At 41.9% G+C, this 22969-nt stretch overlaps 1 protein-coding gene across 1 annotated transcript; it reads left to right on the forward strand.

Moving 5' to 3' along the window:
- Positions 1-211: 211 nt before the first annotated feature.
- LOC121280766 (E3 ubiquitin-protein ligase NEURL3) lies at positions 212-21144 on the forward strand. Its single transcript, XM_041192934.1, has 3 exons — positions 212-305; positions 13635-14180; positions 19447-21144. The coding sequence occupies exons 1-3, from the start codon at positions 260-262 to the stop codon at positions 19683-19685; spliced, it is 831 nt and encodes a 276-aa protein (XP_041048868.1). The 5' UTR covers positions 212-259; the 3' UTR covers positions 19686-21144.
- Positions 21145-22969: the final 1825 nt, after the last annotated feature.

Raw genomic sequence — 22969 nt, forward strand, 5'->3', positions numbered from 1 at the left:
AGAACTGGGTTCGTGACCTTATGACGCAAAATGTTACTTTTAAGATTAACAATTAAATCCTTTTTATCTGGCTGGGAATTACAAGGTGCAGGTTTTGGGGTTGTTCCACTTTAGTCAATTAGCTCCTCCTCTTTTCGCAGCGGAGTATCGTCACGTCATGAAGCGCCGCTCTGTATATAGCTCAAAGCAACCGGGCTGAGAGGGGCCAGTAGCATCAGCCCAGGTAGGGAGAGACAAGCTACCCAACAAAGACATCTACATGTTGGTCAGCATGGGAAACAGCTACGTCAAGAAAGCTCCAGGAGGTAAGAACCAGCAATGTCTGATGTCCTTTGCATGCGACCAGATAGGGAGTGTAAATATTAATCCCTATCTTAAAAATAAATCTTTGTTACCTATGCTCATCGAGTCTTGTCCTCACATAATTTAACCCGGTGCCTCTCAGAGATATTGTAAGTAGCAAAGTACCTAAGGAGATATTGAATTTCAATGTAAAATCTCATCTTTGGGAGGTTGTAGGCTCTTATTTAAATTTTAATTTAAAAGGCTGCAATTCCCAAACTAGTTTTAAAAATGCTTAATAAAATAACAAAGAGGAATTAAAGCAATTGTAATTTTAATTTTTAATTACGATCAGCAGATGTTTCAATGAACTCAACATGGAACTATTGGTAATTCGTATGTCTACTAAAATTGTGCAAAATGTATTATGAGTTTGTAGCAATCTTTTGCTCTTCCATTTTGTCCCTTCTCCACATTCTCAACAAGTCAATCTTCAAGTAAAACAAACAGTGTTAAAGGAAATGGTATATTTGTGACAGAGTTTAAAAAGGAAATTCCACAGGCCTTTAACTAATAAGCTCTGTTCAATGTCCTTTCATTTATCCCTATCATTCCCTTGATTTTTGAAGAAATTCTCAAGCAAAATGCTTTGTTCTGGATGGTGTTAAGCTTTTTGAATATTGTTGTGGCTGTATACTTCTAGGCAAATGCAGAGTATCCCATCACACTTCTGATTTGTGCCTTGTAGATGGTGGAAAGGCTTTGGGGAGTCAGGACTGAGACATATAATACCTAGTCCCTGATCTGCTCTAGTAGCCATGGCTGTTTCTGTTGAGTTTGAGGTCAGTGGTGATCCCCAGGATGTTGATGCCTTTGCTATGGACAGAATACAGGGTGAAAATTCCTTCCCTTTTTCAACAGTAGAGACATGGGATCTTTTATGGCCATTTGATAGTGCAGACAGGGCTTCAGTTTAACACCACATCTGAAAAAGAGCAGCTCTGACAAATAGCACCTCTGACATTGCAGCACTCTCAGGACTGTGTTGAAGTGTCAGTTTAGAGCATATGCTCAATTCTTGGAAATGGTACTTGAACCCACAACCATCTGCCTACCACTGAAGCAAGGTTGGCACCTTTTATATCATACAAATACTGAGTGTTGGCAACCATATTAGAAGACCAAACTTGGAAGAATTGCTGAGTTGAACAGTAAGATGAAGTTAAGTAATATTGGTAAAGGCAAAATCGCAACCACCGGTTACCACAGCTTCACTGTGCAATGCAGCACCCAAGTATCACAGATCCCAGCATATTCACACTCACAAGTGTAGTATCAGTGTGAAGAAACTTGGAAGGTTGGAAACTGAGTTCTATGTGACTTGGATTGAGATTACCCCCTCCAAAGATTCTGGTTTAATTTTGTTTAAGAGTCATGCAAGGTCCTGATGCATTATTCAGGTACCATTTGCATGGTTGTTGCAGACTTGATGCAAAGACAAAACCATTTCACAACAATACTGTATTGTGTGAATGTGTCTTTAGTAATTCATCCAAACTAATATGCTTCTGATGTTATCAATGCTGACTGTTAAAACAGAAGAAAATACTGAATGAATACACAGAAGTAAAGAAATGGACATTAGAGTTAAATATGATTCTCCATTAGAGCCTGATTTAGAAAAGAGGAAGTGATGGCACCAGACATTATAGGGAACCTAACAGTAAGACTTCCTCTTTAAAATGGGATCCTGATGGTGAGATTATGTCTTTAAAAGGAGCCAAGATCATGACTGTCTCTAGTTTTAAAGATGATGTTTTTCCTTTTTTAACAAAAGCTTCAACAGTTATACCGTCACCCTTTAAAGGAGGTCCTGGGTGATGCCATTTCTCTTTTAGCCATAGCTTGATAGCAACACTCTCCTTTTAACAAAAGTTCTGACAGTGACATTCCCTCTCGAAATGGAGTTCCTGTTTAATCTGTGTTTAATGTTTAATAACTTGTCTGTTGAAACAAAACCTTTGTTATAAAATGTTTACAAGAAGGCATTGGTAATCTTAGCTACCAGAGTTTATTTGACAGTAGTTTGATAGGATCATATTGGTAAGTATGAAACAAGAGCAAAACCTTCTCAATCTGATATTGCTCAGTTTATACAGCTTCTTGATAATTATTTGCAACAATAGAAGATGCTAAAATAGAACAAATAGATTTTACTTAGAATTCTTTTGATTTTTCAGAAGGTTCCTGCTGGTAATATTTATCTTAAAAGTGGCCCAATAACGAGTTGCCCTCTTTAAAAACAAGGACCTATAGTAAAATTATCTCCTTAAAGGAGTCATGATGGTCAACCCCACTGACTAAATGATAATGGAGAGAGGTACAAGGCAGTGGTGGAGATACAGAAATGGAGACTGAAGTAGAGACTGGGATTGCCCAATGTGTAACCCAACATGGAATGTGGTATTGACCTCAAGGATCTTGTGCTGACATTAAGTTCCTTAAGGTCCATTCATGAAATAGCCCATTTTAGTCAGTTCAACAGTGAGGGTTGAATTGGGTGAAACTGGGTACAGTTAACCATTGTTTTGGACAAGAGTACTGAACAGGCAAGAGGAAATTGAGTCTGTTTCACACACTATCTGATCTTTGCTGAGCTCAGTATACTCTTTGCTTTGACCAGCACAAAATTCACAAGAGAAAAATGCATTTTTAAAAAGAGATACAAATAGATAATTAGAAATGGAAATGTACAGATATAAGTTTGAGGGGGTAGTTCGCCGAACTTTTGCCAGGACATTATTAGAACTTGGTGGAGTTTTTGATTAAAGTCTACACATATAGATAACCGATTTGATTTTAAAATTCAGTAGATTCTGCCTGTTTGCAGAGAGTTGTATAATCTCAATCCAATATAGACAGTTGCAGTTTTTTTACTCATATACATCCTATTGTTTGATTGTAAGTTTCAAAAATAGGGACATTGTAAATGACTAGCTCTGTGTGCTTTTATTATTTCCTGTCAGTCAAGTACTTTATTTCCAGGAAAGTGAAACGCCTTGGTAGCAGCAGCCATGGCAGCAGTGTCTCACTGGGTAGCAATAAGCTGCAATATAACTGCTTCATTGACCGCCTGCCACCTGCCAGCATTAAACATTAACAGGCTTTTACTCTGTGGTGCACCTGTACCAGCTGTTGTTTATTTCTATAGTGTAGAGTGAGTCTATGCTGACACTTCCCTGCTTTCTGCTTCCAGTAAGACACTGAGAACTGCTTCATTTTTTTTCAAACTATATCAGGCCATCAGGGGATTCATATCTTGTGAACTATCCCAGTTTTATTAAAATTAGTGATTTTTTTTGTGTGGGTATTGTGCTCATCAAAGAGGGCAAGTCTTTGGTGGGGAATGAACTGTATACTAGGACAGATAGACTAGGATTAGACATGGGGTACAGCACCCTCTATTTTATCTCCACATTGTAGCTTGACTCCTACATTAGCAAAGTACTCTGTATTGCATCAGGGTCATATTTTTCTACTTTCCACACCAGTCATTCAATGACCTCTCTGTGTGAGGTTGCCAATTGTCTTGAATTAGAGGGAGTTACAGGGACTTTTAAAAACAAGACTGAGAGGACACAACTTATTTCACATAGCCAGAAGAGAGAAAAATCTTTCATCCCCTGTTGAGCTCGTTTAAAAGGATGTTCAACACACATAGTTCCTTGTTCCCGTTTATTATAATTTGTTTCCGATGGGCATATATTTTTAGAAGAGCATAAACTCATCTATTTAAAATAGCCTTTTCACCAATTTCAATTATGTTTCTTAATGTGTTACATGTAGTCTCATCAAATATATGCTACACTATATATAATTGGTGTAAACGTTTGTTTAAATTATTTTAAAAATGTGTTAAATAGAATAAATCCTGGGACATTTGGCTTATGTACCACATTCATTGTAACTCTCATGAGTCATAGCCTATGGTTTCTTTTGTGCTATTGATGTGTTTTCACCATCTGTCTGTCATGGGCCTGTTCTACCCAAAATGCGATTTTTGATTCTGTGCATTTGGTAACACCGCAGCATGGCAGTGAATATCTGGGCAAAGAAAGAACTTGCATTTATATAGCGCCTTTCATAACCTCAGGACATCCCACAACACTTCACAGTCAATTAAATACTTTAAAAGTGCAATCGCCATTGTGATTAAGAAACACAGCAGCCAATTTGTGCGCAGCAAAGACCCACAAACAGAAATTATACCAATGATCACATTTTAACTGTTGCTTGAGTGATAAATCTTGGGCTGGACACCAGGAGACCTCCCCAGCAGTTCTTCAAATAGTAGTGCGGGATTTTTTATATCCACCTGAGAGAGCAGGCAGAGTCTAGGTTTAACGGTATACGTGTAAGGCAACATCTCCAACAGTGCAGCACGCCTGCAATACTGCATTGAAGTGCCAGCTAGCTTTCATGCTTAGGTCTCTGGAGGGGCGCTTGAACCCATGACCTTCTAACAGTGCCACTGAGAGAACGGAAATAAAGCTGACACTGAAAACATAGGAGAAAATTACATTGCAATATATCCACAATGCCCTAATCTTGGTATATAGAGTCATCGATATGCCTAGTGTCAGTTGTAAAATAAACTCTAATATCACTTCATGTGAAATTATATAAAGGAGCTAAGATATGTTTATTTGTGTAGTTTTCCAACATGCTGAGGCTCCTCTGGCGTGTGTGCAGGAAGGAGAGTCTAGAGGACAGTTTGTTCAAAAAGCTTTGTGAACAGGGCAAGGGAGAGAAAATTCTTGTATAACCTGGTTTAAAAGTGTTATTACTAATAATATCACATGCTTTTTGAATACAAAGCGAGTGCTTCCAGTATAAGCAAGGATGGAGGTTCTTTTGCTTGGGGTATGCAAAGGTACTTGTTTTGTACGGAATATAACAGTGAGTTTTCATTTTGTTTTCAGAATGTCAGAGTTTTCATTTTATTCTTCAGGCTGATGTGAATCTTACTCTGTCGTCTTGGAATTTCCCTCCTATCATGGATTTTGTTGGTTGCAGTGCATAAGATGGGAGAGTAGAGAACACACAGGAAATTAGAGACTTGACTATTGCCACTGTAACGAAATATAACTGTTGAGAAGATGAAAGTTTAGCGTAACAAATGACTAAACAACAAAAAGTGTCTCTCTGCAAGGTCCTGTTTCAAAAACAACCAAAGACATTTTCAGTGTGGTAGAACCAGTATCCTAACCGAGTGAAAAGTTCACATTAGTTGCTTGTTTTAACATAAATCTTGGCATCACATGATCCACTGCAATTTTTTTCTTTCACAAAGGAATGACGTGAAGACTCATTGAACGCAATTTATCACTCCAACCAGTAATAAATCTTCCCGCCAAAGAAGTATGTCAACAAGGTATTTCACTTTAACTGGACAGCTGTCAGGTCCTGCTTTCCCGCTTTCACTCCTCTCAGTTTTCAGCACATCTTTAGAGCGATTCTGACCTTACTAATGTAATTAGGTCACCACGTACACACATCTACGCACAACCAATAACAGGACCCAGAGTCAACTCCTGTCTTCGATTTCAGTTAGTCAGGTATCCATGATCGGTGCGAGTAAGAGGGTGAGACAGTAACACATCAAGTCCAGATCCCAGCATGGCAGCATCCTTCCCGGAGTCAGGATTCACCACAACCAGTAAAAAGAAGGAATGGTTCATTTCACGGCTGATATATGTAAGTAAAGATGGCACAAACATAAGATGTTAAGGTATTGAACAAACATTATTTTGGACATCAAGTTATAACAAAGACATTAGATTTGTGTTTAAAATGTGGCTGGGATAGTTGTTGATGAATTGGGCGAATGCTGGGACAGAGAAGTGTTGTCGTTTAGACACTAGTGCAATATGAGGTTATCCTTGAGACAGTGCGATAGATCCTGGGGCACTGGATTGTTGTGGCTTGTTTTCTTGAAGCACATGTTGCATTGAGCTGAATGAAAGGTAGTGACTAAACGGTAATTCCTGAGGTTCCTGAACGTGAGCTATTTCAGGCCTGATGAGTTAGGAATGAATTCCGGTCACGAACAGGTCTGTTTGGTATTGTTTTCTGTGGAAACAAAATGGTTATTTGAAGCGTACTTCAGTTGTTAAGTATCAACACTTAAACCTTAGCATGTAACAACGTGTCTTTCAATAGATATTATTGTGAGTGTTCCTAATAACCCACTGTTCATCTCAAGTACACCAGGCTGCTAGTATCAGCCACACCAGCCAGGAGTTTCAGTTCGCCCACTCCCTAAATGCAAGAGTGAAAGCAGTTTGCTCCAGTTTACTGCTGAGTGTGGGCATCAAGGGGTAGTTTCATGTTTTTAATTGAATTTCTATTAGTAAGTGTAAGTGCCAGAGGTTGTAATGTGGTTATATTAACATCAGAAGAAACATCTCCAGAGACATCCCATAATCCGACATGCTGATCACACCCTTGAATCACAACTTAAGTGCTGAGCATTAGGTATCCCCGGATAACTCAGGTTATCATACCGCCTCATACAATTTTATTCTGATGTTTCAGCCAGTGCAGATCTAGTCAAACAACTTGTGTTCATTTGAAATTTTGATTTGTTTGCCCAGAATAGCTCATGATGTGGGATGCACAATGTGAAACACACAGAACCTAGCCCAAACTTCAGGCTGAAAAACAAACTCAGGACAAGTCTCAACACTAACAGTGACACATTCTGCCAGGGGCATAGAAAAAAATCTCCTGGATTCATCTCCTGGACACTGCCGTGAGCAACCTAGGAGAGAAGATTAAAGAAAATTGTCTTTCTTTTTAATTTTCAGTGATCACTCTTGTTTGTTCATTGTATATCCTGCTGGATATTAAGAAAGGCTGTTTGACCAGACTCAGTGCGGAGGAAGGGGGTGGTGCAAGAGATTATAATGATAAAACCTCCAACAAGATGTTCAACCAGAGTTAATAACCCTAATGCATTCTCCAGATACATTTGTTGATCAACTGTGTGGATTAATTTACCATCTTGACTAAAAGGAGTTGAATCAAAATGATAAAAACAAAAATAACTCCAACAACTTATCGACACCAACACCCATCTAGGACCCTCCACCCCTGCCTGTCCCTCCATCCCTACCCCATCTTCCAATCCTAGCCCTGGCCGTGTATTCTCTATAGCCCCTGATCTTCCCTTCTCCGACGCTGAACGTTCAGTGCTCAGCAAAGGACTTAGTTTCATACCCTTACACCCTCAATGAATTTCGGGCTCAGCACAATGCTGAACTCTTCTTCACCGTCTTCGTCTCCGTGCTCAATTCTTTGGGCAGGTGTCCTCTCCCCGTTCAACGGATCCTTTTACACACCTCCAATATTGTCCCTCCACCTGGACCCCTCCCTCTGGATTCTTACCTTCTCTTGATCTTTTCATTGAGAACTGTCGGTCTGACATTAGTCGTTTCAATTTCTCTGCTCCTCTCACCCATTCTAATCTGTCTCTCTCTGAACTTACTGTACTCCGTTCTCTCAGTTCCAACCCCAACATTGTCATCAAAACTGCTGACAAGGGTGGTGTTGTTGTTGTCTGGCGCACTGAGCTCTACCTCGCGGAGGCTGAGCGTCAACTCGCAGACACTTCCTCCTACCTCTCCCTGGACCATGACCACACCACTGAACATCAAGCCATTGTTTCCAGGACTGTCACTGACCTCATCTCCTCTGGAGATCTTCCTCCCACAGCTTCCAACCTGATAGTCGCCCAACCTCGGACGGCCTGCTTCTACCTCCTACCCAAAATCCACGAACAGAACTGTCCCGGTAGACCGATCGTGTCAGCCTATTCCTGCCCCACGGAACTCATTTCTCGTTATCTTGACTCCCTTCTCTCTCCCCTTGTCCAGTCCCTTCCCAACTACATCTGTGATTCCTCTGACACCTTACGTCATATCAACAATTTCCAGTTCCCTGGCCCCAACCGCTTCCTCTTCACCATGGACATCCAATCCCTCTACACCTCCATCGCCCACCAGGATGGTCTGAGGGTCCTTAGCATCTTCCTCGAACAGAGGCCCAAACAATCACCATCCACCACTACTCTCCTCCGTCTAGCTGAGCTTGTTCTCACGCTGAACAATTTCTCCTTTAACTCCTCTCACTTCCTCCAAATGAAAGGTGTGGCTATGGGTACCCGCGTGGGCCCCAGCTATGCCTGTCTCTTCATGGGGTATGTGGAACATTCCTTGTTCCAGTCCTACTCCGGCCACCTCCCACAACTCTTTCTCCGGTACATCGATGATTACTTCGGTGCTGCTTCATGCTGTCGTCGGGACTTGGAAAAATTTATTAATTTTGCTTCCAATCTCCACCCCTCCATCATTTTCACATGGTCCATCTCTGACACTTCCCTTCCCTTCCTTGACCTCTCTGTCTCAATTTCTGGTGATAGACTGTCCACCAATATCCAGTACAAGCCTACCGACTCCCACAGCTACCTCGACTACAGCTTCTCACACCCCGCTTCCTGTAAGGACTTCATCCCATTCTCTCAGTTCCTTCGCCTCCGTCGCATCTGTTCTGATAATGCTGCCTTCAAAAACAATTCCTCTGACATGTCCTCCTTCTTCCTTAACCGAGGTTTTCCACCCACGGTCGTTGACAGGTCCCTCAACTATGTCCAGCCCATCTCCCGTGCATCCGCCCTCACGCCTTCTCCTCCCTCCCAGAAACATGATAGGGTCCCCCTTGTCCTCACTTATCACCCCACCAGCCTCCGTCATTTCTGCCAACTCCAGCATGATGCCACCACCAAACACATCTTCCCTTCACCTCCCCTGGTGGCATTCCATAGGGATCATTCCCTCTGGGACACCCTGGTCCACTCCTCCATCACCCCCTACTCCTCAACCCCCACCTATGGCACCTCCCCATTCCTACGCAAAAGATGCAACACCTGCCCCTTCACTTCCTCTCTCCTCACCGTCCAAGGGCCCAAACACTCCTTTCAAGTGAAGCAGCATTTCACTTGCATTTCCCCCAACTTAGTCTACTGTATTTGTTGCTCCCAATGCGGTCTCCTCTACGTTGGAGAGACCAAACGTAAACTGGGCGACCGCTTTGCAGAACACCTGCGGTCTGTCTGCAAGAAAGACCCAAACCTCCCTGTCGCTTGCCATTTTAGCACTCCACCCTGCTCTCTTGCCCACATGTCTGTCCTTGGCTTGCTGCATTGTTCCAGTGAAGCCCAACACAAACTGGAGGAACAGCACCTCATATTCTGAATAGGCACTTTACAGCCTTCCGGACTGAATATTGTATTCAACAACTTTAGATCTTGAACTCCCTCCTCCATCCCCACCCCCTTTCCGTTTCTTCACCCTTCCTTTTGGTTTTTCCAGTAATTTACATAGATTTTTCTTTTCCCATCTATTTCCATTATTTTTAAATTTTTTATGCCCTGCTAGTCTTTCCACCCCACCCCCACTAGAGCTGTACCTTGAGTGTCCTGCCATCCATTCTTAATTAGCACATTCGTTTAGATAATATCACTACCTTCAACACTTCTTTGTTCCTTTGTCTGTGACATCTTTTGGTTATCTGCTCCTATCACTGCTTGCTTGTCCCTACAACCACACCACCCTCCTCCACTTCTCTCCCCCCCTCTCTCCCCCCCCCCCCCCCCCCCCCCCCCCCCCCCCCCCCCCCCCCACCCCTCCCCACCTTAAACCAGCTTATATTTTACACCTCTTCTAATATTCACTCAGTTCTGTTGAAGGGTCATGAGGACTCGAAACGTCAACTCTTTTCTTCTCCGCTGATGCTGCCAGCCCTGCTGAGTTTTTCCAGGTAATTTTGTTTTGAATCAAAATGAGTTGAGCGATTGAACCTAGGATCTCCTTGGAGCGTAAGGGTTAGTACCACACAATATGGCAGATTTCCTAAAAGGGATGTCCTTAGTGATTAGGACTGGACTACTGCCAACAGTCTTGGGAATTATGACAGCCAATTGCAAGTCAAGGTATGCTTGTCCAAGTTATGCACAAACTGGTTTCATTTGCATTCTAAGTGGGTTTGTTCTTGAGAAGCAAAGATCAGGCCATTGTCTGGCAGGGAGAGCAGAAATATTCTGCTTATCCAACATATGCTCAAGCCTTGTATGAAGTATTTAATATTTTAGGTTAACTGGTGGTAGTTCAATGCTTGCATGGGATATTACAGTATGGCCTTGGAGTGTTGAGGTTATGGATTTTCCCCTGCCTTTCCCCACATTGTGGGATCCAATTTCAGCAGCACCTTCTGTAGGAGGCGCTGGGAAAGGTCACTTTCCCAGAGTGAGGGGAGTGAGAGCTAGCTGCTGAACTAAGAGTTTGGACCGCTTTTATTTTACCTTCTGGGTCAATGGAATATTGTGTGCTTCAGAGCAGGACAGTACCTAAAATAGATGGGGTGGATATAGAAAGAGTCCTGGGGTAAATATGCCACGTAGTCTTCAGCTACAGAGTCTCTGAGCTGAATGTGTTTTGAATGAGTTAGAACTGGGTTCTCTTTGTGGAGCGCCCTGAGCTAAATGTATTCCTGAAGCATTTGTTATGGAGTCTCAAAACAAGTCTTGTTTACTGACATCAATAAAAGACCATAAACATTTGGAAAACTTGCCTAATCTGGAAAATAGCAGGGTGCAGAGCTATGCAGAAAGAACAGGGGTGTCTGACTAATTGAATAGTTGTTTCAAACGGCTAGCACAGGTGTGATGGGCCAAACAGCCGCCTTCTGTGTGGTATGATTCAATGAGTCATGTTAATAACTTGGACTAACTTCTTTTGGTGGAATTCTTCCCATTGTTATTTTAATAATCAGTTGCAAATAGTCACAGATACATTTTTACTCCTGGGTTCTTAGCCAAGAAATAAAAGATAATTAAATATTTACTGCATTCATCTTTGAGGAGCCAGGCCATTTATATCCAAAACAAAAACAGAATTACCTGGAAAAACTCAGCAGGTCTGGCAGCATCGGCAGAGAAGAAAAGAGTTGACGTTTCGAGTCTTCATGACCCTTCCACAGAACTGAGTGAATATAAGGAGAGGGGTGAAATATAAGCTGGTTTAAGGTTTTGGGGTGGGGGGGTGGTGGGTGGGGCAGAGAGAAGTGGGGGGATGGTGTGGTTGTAGGGACAAGCAAGCAGTGATAGGAGCAGATAATCAAAAGATGTCACAGACAAAAGAACAAAAGAACACAGAGGTGTTGTATGTGGTGGTATTATCTAAACGAATGTGCTAATTAAGAAAGGATGGTAGGGCACTCAAGGTACAGCTCTAGTGGGGGTGGGGTGGAAAAACTAGCAGGGCATAAAAGATTTAAAAATAATGGAAAAGGTGGGAAAAGAAAAATCTATATAAATTATTGGAAAAAACAAAAGGAAGGGGGGAAGAAACAGAAATGGGGTGGGGATGGAGGAGGGAGTTCAAGATCTAAAGTTATTGAATTCAATATTCAGTCCGGAAGGCTGTAAAGTGCCTAGTCGGAAGATGAGGTACTGTTCCTCCAGTTTGCGTTGGGCTTCACTGGAACAATGCAGCAAGCCAAGGACAGACATGTGGGCAAGAGAGCAGGGTGGAGTGCTAAAATGGCAAGTGACAGGGAGATTTGGGTCATTCTTGCGGACAGACCGCAGGTGTTCTGCAAAGCAGTCGCCCAGTTTACGTTTGGTCTCTCCAACGTAGAGGAGACCACATTGGGAGCAACGAATGCAATAGACTAAGTTGGGGGAAATGCAAGTGAAATGCTGCTTCACTTGAAAGGAGTGTTTAGGCCCTTGGACGGTGAGGAGAGAGGAAGTGAAGGGGCAGGTGTTGCATCTTTTGCGTGGGCATGGGGAGGTGTCATAGGAGGGGGTTGAGGAGTAGGGGGTGATGGAGGAATGGACCAGGGTGTCCCAGAGGGAATGATCCCTATGGAATGCCGCCAGGGGGGGTGAAGGGAAGATGTGTCTGGTGGTGGCATCATGCTGGAATTGATTTATATCCAATTCTCCTTTCTCCCCATCTTTCCTGAAAATGGTGACTCATATTGCAGTATATTTGTGGCTGATCAATGGCACACTCATTCTTTAAATAACCTTGTTTGCACCTGTCAGCAGACACAAAAACAAGCGATAAGAGGTAAAGCTGCATTTGCTTCTCAAACAATTCCACAAGGAAATCAAATGGGCACAGAAAGCTAAACAAGTTGTCTCCATAGCCAATCTGTTGGCTAAGTTCTCCAGAGCAAAATGTGTCTTGTCCCTTCATGCATCTCAACAAAATAAAGTATTAACAGTTCTGCTGCCAGCCTCTTTTATCCTTGATGTGGATAACTGGCTGCAGTTTCAGAACTTTAAAAGCAAAGTTACTTCAAGTGCTTGCATAGGGATAAAGGGACAAATTATGTGGACAGGTTGCAAAACTAGGCTTACATTCTTTTGATAATAGAAGACTGATAGATGAACTAATCAAGGTGTTTAAAATGGTAAAAAGATTTGATAGGGTAGAAAGACAGAAACCCTCCTCTAGTGGGGGAAGCAAGAATGAGGGGACATAATCTTAAGATTAGAACCAGGCCATTCAGGGAGTGAAATCAGGAAACACTTCTTTACACAAAGGGTAGTAGTAAAATGGATTATTCATCCCCAAAAGGCTGTGGACCACTGGATTTTCCAAGACTTAGACTGATAGGTTTTTGTTAGGCAGGGGTATGAATGAATATGGAGCTAAGATGGGTAAACGGGGTTAGGTACAGATCAGCTACTTGCTCATTGAGTGACAAAGCAGGCCCCAATGGGCTACTGTTCCTCTATTCATAATTGCTCCTTCCAGCCAGCTCTGCCCTGCCGTACCCCTGCTCTTTGTGTTTGAATCGTGGGTGCTGGTGCTTCAGCAGGAACTTCATGTGTTAAAGTTACTGCCAGGTGTTTCCAAATGCAAGGACATGGCCCAAATATTTAATACAAACAAGGAAACAATGTTGTCAGGTTTATCAATATGAGATCTACTCCCTAATAATTGTTCTAATTAGTGTTTTACTCAGCCTCTCATTTAGAGTTGTGTTAAACGTTACATCCATGATGTAATGAACAAATAATTATCTAGTGTTGGATAATTGCCAGTGGCGATGTACCTCAATCAAATGGTAAACATGCAATAAGATTACGCAATAGAGGGCATTAAAGCAGAGTAATGCTCAGTCTTAAGTCATCAACTGATTGTGCAAAACTCCTAGTAACATTGTCCTGCACACAGCAGTTTTGCATTAAACACACTTTTCATTTCATTCATTTGCAGAACAGGAGCAAAGAAATGGCCAAAGGTCTACCTGTGGAAAAAAGGCAAAATATCTTCAAAAACCAACTACCTCACTCAGTCCCCTTTTTTTCCATCCGTACACCAAGGGGACACAGATTAATATGGATTCATCCAGCCATCGTGCGTGGAGGAAATCTGGATTCTGTAATGGGATCACCTTTACCAACCGTCCAATCCTTATCCAGGAAAAAGTGAGACTGAAGATCACAAAGACGGATGACTCATGGAAAGGGGGATTGCGACTAGGCTGCACGAGCTTTGATCCCTCCCTCATGGATCCCAATGCTCTTCCAAAGTTTGCATGCCCAGACCTAGAGAAAGCACATGGCTTCTGGGTCAGCACATTACCCAATGAGTGTATGCAAGAGGGAACTGTCATCTCATTCTGGTTGAACAGCCAAGGCCATTTCCTATACACTGTGAATGAAGGGAGGGAGTACCTCCTTATGAAAGGATTGTTGGTGTCATGGCCATTGTGGGTGATCATTGATGTTTATGGAACAACACAAGAAGTCCAGCTCCAAGGTAAAGGATTAATAGACGCGTTTGAAAGATGTGATAGGACATTTCATTACATTTTACAATGTTTTTCATTGGATAGTAGATAACACTCTGGCTTACAGTTATTTCACTTCTTGATGGCCTCGTGGATATGTATGCCATGTGATGTGCTATTAAACCATAGAGAATAGAAGACCTCAGGCATAATCATTGGTCTGTAATGAGTTAGTTCATCTCAGTCAGAGCAGCAGTTGGAGCAATATAGTTGTCCATAGTTCCCCAGATAAGAAAGAGAAAATTAGCCAGGAATCTTGCTACAAATTGCTATTCAATGACTCATACTTATCACTATGTGTGTGCACGCGTCTTGTCTTCCCATAAATGGATTCACTGGACTTGAATGAGCTTCCAGAGAACTGCAGAACTAAACCCCAGTAGGAGTCAGCACGTTTGGGAGCAGGGACGAAATTGGGAGAATTAAAATCTTAAGTTCAAAGCCATGTTAAAAGTTATATGAAAATCAAAATGGACAAGATTCCAATAGCACTAAATACCAATTGACATGATAGCAGCCTGAGAGGCCACCAGTGTATTTATTTAGTGATCAAATGCAGTGATTTTAATTTAGAATCTTCCAGGTGTAAATCACATGTTTCAACAGTTCTAACTAAAGACTGCAGCTCACCAGAGTGTTGAATGGTAATTGACAGGAGGATTATTTACACTCAGGAAACCAGAGGCACTTTGAATGACATTGGCCTGGATGTTGCGATGATGGTGAAACTGTCAGCATTTGGCCATCACTACTCCATTGAAACTGACAGCAAATTTGGGAGTCCACACATGGACAGTGTTACACAGAAATATAGAAGTTGCTGTCAGTGATTCTCTGTTCCTCCAGGGGATATACTTTTGAGGTCACCCAGAGCGCAGTCCCAAAGCAATCAGTGAATAGATGAAAAAGTCTTATTTTACACTGTTAGCCACAATGTAAACATCCTTGAAAAAGCTCCAACTTCTTAATGAGATGTAATTAGATTTTAACAGCATACTAAGTTCATAATTACTGATAAACCTTTTCCTGAAAACCTTACTTTTTATTTGTAGAATCACAAATTTATCCATTATGATAAAATTCCACACATTTTAAAGTAATAACTTTTGTTCAAGTTTATTTACAACATTTTAGCTTCTGTATTAATCTAATCATAATCACTTCTTTAGCTATCCATAAATTTACATTAAAAGTAAAAGGATTTAATGTTTTTAACTTCTAAGCATTTTGTCTATGAGATTATTTCAGTGTGATTGGCAGCCTACCCTGCTCACTGACACCACTCCTGTTGCACACCTGGAGATCCCTTTGACTTGGCTCCAGATTTAAACTGCCACAGGGAAAGGGGGAGTTTGTGCCACAGGGATTGCTGGTATATGTTGACAGCTTTCTTTGGAATCAGCAACAAGCAAAATTGCTTCACCGCTGACTGCAAATTTTAGCCTGTTACACCTTTATTCTTGAGGGTTATTATTTTATAGATTATGAGTTAACATAATCCTAACTAATACAGGACATTGGTGAGACCACATCTGGAGTACTGAGTACAGTATTGGTCTCCTTTTTTAAGGAAGGATGGACATATGTTGGAAGCAGTTCAGAGGAGGTTTACTAAACTAATGCCTCGAATGGGTGGATTGTCTTATAAGGGAAGGTTAGACAGGCTAGGCTTGTATCCACTGGAGTTTAGAAGAATAAGAGGTGACTTGATTGAAATATAAGATCCTGAGGGGTCAAGACAGGGTGGGTGTGGAGAGGTTGTTTCCTTTTGTGGGAGAATCTAGAACTAGGGGCCACTGTTTAAAAATAAGGGGTTACCCATTTAGGACAGAGACTGGGGATGGTGGGAATATGGAGTTGAGGTTGAAATCAGATCAGCCATGATCTCATTGAATGGTGGAGCAGGGTCGATGGGCCGAGTGGTCTACTCCTCCTAATTTGTATGTTTGGATGTAACTAATATGATTGATAGCAGTACACACTGATTAAAGTCACTGACTCTGTCAGGCAAACTACTGCAGTTTCCTTTAAAGAGACAGGTACCGTTTGTGATCTCTCATTAACTTCTTTACCATTTAGGTTTATAGCTTAATTGTGCTTGTAAGAGGGATCTTGTGAGCCATCCAGTAACTTTAGTTCTCCCTCAATGTCACTACAGATGGGTACAAGTGTGCAGCCGGAACTCTGCTGCAAGCAGCTCACAGTCATTGAGACTGCAGAACAGGTTTAGTGAGGCAAAAGCAAAAAACTGCGGATGCTGGAAATCCAAACCAAAAACAAAAATACCTGGAAAAATTCAGCAGGTCTGGCAGCATCTGCGGAGAGGAACACAGTTAACGTTTTGAGTCTGAATGACCCTTCAACAGAACTAACATAGCCACACCTTTTATTTGGAGGAAGTGAGACGAGTTTAAGGAGAAATTGTTCAGTGTGAGAACAAGTTCCGCCAGACAGAGGAGAGTAGTGGTGATGGGGATTGTTTGGACCTCTGTTCGAGGAAGAAGCGGAGAGCCCTCAGACCATCCCGGTGGGGGATGGAGGTGTAGAGGGATTGGACGTCCATGATGAAGAGGAAGTGGTTGGGGCCAGGGAACTGGAAATTGTTGATATGACGTAGGGTGTCAGAGGAATTACAGATGTAGGTGGGAAGGGACTGGACAAGGGGAGAGAGAATGGAGTCAAGATAGGAAGAAATGAGTTCTGTGGGGCAGCAACAGGCTGCCGGGACAGTCTCTCCTTAAACTCCTCTCACTTCCTCCAAGTAAAAGGTGTGGCTATGGGTACCCGCATGGGCCCCAGCTATGCCTGTCTCTTTATGGGTATGTGGAACATTCCTTGTTCCAGTCCTACTCTGGCCCCCTCCCACAACTCTTTCTCTGGTGCATTGATGATTACTTTGGTGCTGCTTCATGCTCTCGTCTGGACCTGGAAAAATTTATTAATTTTGCTTCCAATTTCCACCCCTCCATCATTTTCACATGGTCCATCTCTAACACTTCCCTTCCCTTCCTTGATCTCTCTGTCTCAATTTCTGGTGATAGACCGTCCACCAATATCTATTACAAGCCTACCGACTCCCACAGCTCCTCACACCCCTGCTTCCTGTAAGGACTCCCATCCCATTCTCTCAGTTTCTTTGCCTCCGTCGCATCTGTTCTGATGATGCCACTTTCAAAAACAGTTCCTCTGACATGTCTTCCTTCTTCCTTAACCGAGGTTTTCCACCCATGGTCATTGACAGGGCCCTCAACCGTGTCCAGCCTATCTCCCGTGCATCCGCCCTCACACCTTCCTCTCCCTCTAGAAACATGATAGGGTCCCTCTTGTCCTCACTTATCACCCCACCAGCTTCCGTATTCAAAGGATCATCCTCCGCCATTTCTGCCAACTCCAGCATGGTGCTACCACCAAACACATCTTCCCTTCACCCCCCCCTACGGCATTCTGCAGGGATCGTTCCCTCTGGGACACCTGGTCCACTCCTCCATCACCCCCTACACCTCAACCCCCTCCCACGGCACCTTCTCATGCAACCGCAGAAGATGCAACATCTGCCCCTTTACTTCCCCTCTCCTCCCCGTCCAAGGGCCCAAACACTCCTTTCAAGTGCAGCAGCATTTCACTTACACTTCCCTCAATTTAGTCTACTGCATTCATTGCTCCCAATGTGGTTTCCTCTATATTGGAGAGACCAAACGCAGACTGGATGACCGCTTTGCAGAACACCTTCGGTCTGTCCACAAGCATGACCCAGACCTCCCTGTCGCTTGCCATTTCAACACTCCACCCTGCTCTCATGCCCACATGTCTGTCCTTGGCTTCCTGCATTGTTCCAGTGAAGCTCAACGCAAACTGGAGGAATAGCACCTCATCTTCCGTCTAGGCACTTTACAGGACTGAATATTGAGCCCAACAATTTTAGATCATGAACTCTCTCCTCCATCCCCACCCCCTTTCCGATCCCCCTCTTTTTTTTCCAATAATTTATATAGATTCTTCTTTTCCCACCTATTTCCATTATTTTTAAATGTATTTCCATCCATTGTTTTATCTCTATCTTTTAGCCTTTTTTGATTCCTTCACTCCACCCCACTTCCACTAGGGCTATCTGTACCTTGCTTGTCCTGCTTTCTACCCTTAATTAGCACATTCCTTAGATAATATCATTACCTTCAACACCTCTTTTGTCCTTGTCTGTGACATCTTTTGGTTATCTCCACTTGTCACTGGCCCTCTTTCCAGCCCCTCTTTCCAGCTCTACTTGTCCCACCCCACCTTTAACCAGCTTATATTTCACCTCTCTTCTATTTTTACTTAGTTCTGCTGAAGGGTCATTCGGACTCGAAACATTAACTGTGTTCCTCTCCGATGATGCTGCCAGACCTGCTGAGTCTTTCCAGGTTTAGTGAGGCTATTGATTGAACATTCCAAGATTTACTTAATTATATCTGCAATATGACCCTATACAAGTAGTTAATAAATCTAGGCACAGAAATTGTGTAACAAGTGTTAGTGTTAAACCAGGAATTACAAAGTCTAATCATTTCGGATTAATGATACTTTATTTCTGATCAAACTGTATATTGTAACTCTCATTCTGCTAAACTAAATAATTAGATCTTTACCTCTTCAGATCTCTCCATGAAATGCATATCCCAGTGCAAATTACAATTACAGCCACCCCTCCCTGTTGGAAGCAGCAAGCCCCAAACATCATGGGCAGAATGTTTGGGTCAGTGGGCAGGCGCAATCAGCCCCCGACCGCGATTTCACACTGGCTGGCTGGGGTGGGGTTGGGAAGAGGGCGAGCGCTGAAGTCAGCACGGGCGTGGAGGAGCATGGAAGGAAAGCTCCCTGAAAGCAGAAAAATCCTTACCAAAATCTCTAATTTAGTTCCCACCTTGTAGAATTCCAGTAGATTAGTCCGGAATTAGCTATTGCTTATGTATCTCCAAATGACTCCTGAGTCCTATACATTTTTAAATGAATGTTTCTGATATCTATAAGATACTGAACTATTTTCCCTTCTACCAATTGTAAATAATTGACTCCTGAAATGTGTTTGGCCCCTTGTTTTGAAAATTGGAATATATTATGTGTCAACCAGCTCTCAGATGCAGCTACTGAGTCAATTGAAATATTAACCAGATCCTTGCTAACTTGGTGTAGATTTGTCACTGCTTAAAAAGAAGCATCCTGTGATTATACAGTAATCATCTAAAACTTTATTTTCAGGCATTCCTGATTCCAGTCCTTGTGTTCCTAAAGTATCATTAGATACCCAGCCCCAGCGCTCTGAGACTCTGGAAGAAGACTGTATTGTCTGCTGTTCTCGAAAAGTTGACTCTGTTTTGTACAAATGTGGACACATGTGTATGTGCTATGGCTGTGGTAAGAAGCTCCTCAGTGGGAACTCAAAATGCCCAATCTGCAGACAACGAATCAAAGAGATCATCAAGACGTACCGCAGTTAAAATCTCAGGATTAGCATATGATCTCAGTTTGTTGGACTGTTTGAGTGACCTGCCTTTGAACATCAGCAGCTTGGCTCCCCACCTTGCTAATCACATCTTTTGTGGCACTTGGACATGTTGACCAGTAGGGCATAACACAAATGTGAGCACTCAGTGGTTATGAAGATCCAATCCAAATCTGAAATGTAGGGAGAAGGATGAGATGGAGAGAGACAGGAATGTGTATGGAGAAATGGACAGGGAGAGGGACAGGCTGTGTGGGAGAGCAAAAGGATATAAACAGAGTGAAATAAAGAGCATCAAGTTAGGATGGGAAGCAGCTGGAAAGTTAAGGAATGTGACTTGAGTTAGAGAAGTAAGGATTCAGCTGGAAAGAGGAAGCAGTCCCAGTTATTGAAGCAGTCAGACAAATTGAACAACTAAGAATTTTATTAATGAGGATGAGGTTACAACCAATTAATCAAAGGTAAGTCCAAGAATTGGAGATTATTGAATGGGGCAAGTGGGAGAGACAAAGCACAACTCAAGATGATATGTGGTGATATGAAGGAATATGTGCACTGACACATGAGATATAACAACCCACAGTCTTCTTGGGCCAATATTGTCTAAGCCTTTAGCTATTACCTTTTCATTGTCAGTAGGTTCCCTATATTTGAGAAAAATATCTGCGTCCCTCTTCTACTGACTAAAGAGCTGATATGTGGACTTGGCCTTCATTTTGCACAACAACAAACCACCACCTCATCCAGTTTGGTTTTGCTTCATTATTCCTTTACAAGCAATAGTAGGGACTTGTATTCCCCCACCTAGGAAAGGTTAGAGTGTGTGTGACAGATTTCTGGGATTCATACTTGGTCATTTATGAGAGATGAATATGAATGAACGGCGGATTTCGGACTGAATCATAACAGTTTGGTTCTGTGCTGCAGCTTTAAATTGCACTTCTGCCATTGCTTCTCTGAAGTGAAATGTTAATGACTCAAACCTTAAAAAAATTGTAATGAAGCTCTTGTATTTATGTAAACTCTATAGTTTTCCTGCCTTATAATATTTTGGGATCTCTGAGCTCCTTCAATTTTGGTCTCTTCCGTCTCTCTGACTTTATTTGCTGCACCAGTAGTGGTTGTTCTTGCAGCTACCAAAGCCCTAAGTTCTCTAAGCCCCCTCCTTAAATCTCTCTCTCCCTCCCTTTCCACTTTTAATGCACTCCATAAAACCTACCCCTTTGATCAAGCTTTTTGTCCTCTGTTCTATTATCTCTTTATGTGGCTCCATCTCCTGATAATAGTCCTGTGAAGCATCTTTGTACATTTTGCTATGTTAAAGGCACTGTATAAATGCAGGTTATTGCTGTTAGGATATAGTAACTTTATAAATTGTACATTTTTTGACTGTACTCATGCTTTTCTAATGTAATGTTACACTGTGGCCATAAAGGATTTATATTTTTATAAAATGAGTATAATAAGGTGCCTTGTTTTTTTTAATTTAATTTCAAGAGTGCAAAGAAGCACTCTCTGTGACATCAAGGACAAAATTATTGCACCTCTTCCACAGTGGCACCGTATCATGCAATATATGTTCACCAGGTTGAAAGAAACAACATGTAGAATGATTAACTTCCAGTAACTGTTTGTGATTCATTCTCACCATAGAAACTGAAGCCAAGCTCCCAACTTGTCCCTTTGGGTAAAGACATTGCTAGATGGAACAGTAAGTCATAGACATCAGAAGGTTGTAACTTTGATGCATGAATTCAGTCAGGGCAGCCATTAATTAACTCAGTGGTCTAAAAATGGGCTTGCAGGCACAGGTGAGCTACAAGGAAAAAACCGAGAGGTGACTTTATTGTGGCATTTAAAACCTGCAAACTAAGAGATAAACTGGATCCCAGAAAGATCATCAATATTTGACCGGATAGATTAATTGGTCATTTCCTGTACTTTATTGCGTGTTCATATTAACACAAGCTCTAGGACAAATGGACAAGGATTCAAACTTAGATGAGACCTTTACATTAATGGAAATGTGTGGAATAGTCCATCAGGGAGGCTGTGGAAACAGAGGTTGTTGGGTAAGTTTTTGACAGGTAGTCATCAACCTAATCAAGATCCACAAGTCAGGAGAAATGTCTTGTTTTGCTAATTCTTTATTTAATGTTAATTTCTTCTTTGATGACAATTGCCATCATCCTTACTAAAGTGTCCCATTTTTGAAAGGCCACTAACATTAAATTGAAAAATTTTTCAATGAAATGCAGCAACTTAATTAAAATTTAATTTTGGAGGTTCATGGTGCATTTCAGTCCCTCAAGTGCACATCGGTCACGGAAAGTCTCAAGACGTCATGTGATTCCACTTCAGCGATAGCATGTTAACACAGCTGTGAAAGAGGCCGGCAATTGAATCGATTGACTCTCTCAAGTGTGCACCTTCTGGACCTGTGAATGGCCACACAGCCACAGGCTTAGGAGTCTTGTTCAGCTAATACCTTTAATTTCATGTGACCAGAGTTAATACCATCCGGACATCCAATAATTTGTTTGCACATCAAGAAGCAGAAATGCTGACAATCCCAGCATCATACCAGAGAGAAATAACCTTGCACTTGTGATTTAAGTGGTCTCTTGGTAGCAATACCAAGATTCTGTTGATCACTAAGCAAACTTTCATGCAAAGAAAATCTGACAAGGAATCTTCTGTGTGTAAGACAGTGAAAGAGATGATCCAAAGACCTTGGCAGAAAATATGTTTTGATGAGTAATTTCCCCAATAAAGGTGTGTTAACTTGTAAAGTGTTTAATTCAATAGTTTTATAATACATAAAGTAAGAATGAGCAAAAGACTTTGTATGGCACTTCTCCCATTGTTTAAGTCCAAGTACAGAACCTGCCTGGAGCATTTCCAATTTCCTAATGCTTTTAATGCAGCCTGGTTTTGTTCTATTGCAATTGATCATTAGGAATTTATTCATCTCTTTTTTGAAAACTTTGGCCAAAATTCCATACAGCTCCTTTCATGATGCTCCAAATCATTTTACAGCCAATTAAATATTTTTGAGTTGTAGTCACTGGTAAAATGTAGGCAAGGTTACCAAATGGCAGACCAGACTCGGGGCTGAATGGCTTACTCCTGCTCCTAATATATATGTTCATATGTCATTCTGGATGGATGAGATGAACTGGGCTAAATGGACTTTGTCACCCATAATTATCTTATGAAGAGGCTGGAGTCATGGCTGGAGTTCTGTTTATTTTGTTGTTAATAAAAGTTTACTGTGAG

The sequence above is a fragment of the Carcharodon carcharias genome, chromosome 8, assembly GCF_017639515.1.
Source record: "Carcharodon carcharias isolate sCarCar2 chromosome 8, sCarCar2.pri, whole genome shotgun sequence".
NCBI classification, from domain to species: Eukaryota; Metazoa; Chordata; class Chondrichthyes; order Lamniformes; family Lamnidae; genus Carcharodon; species Carcharodon carcharias.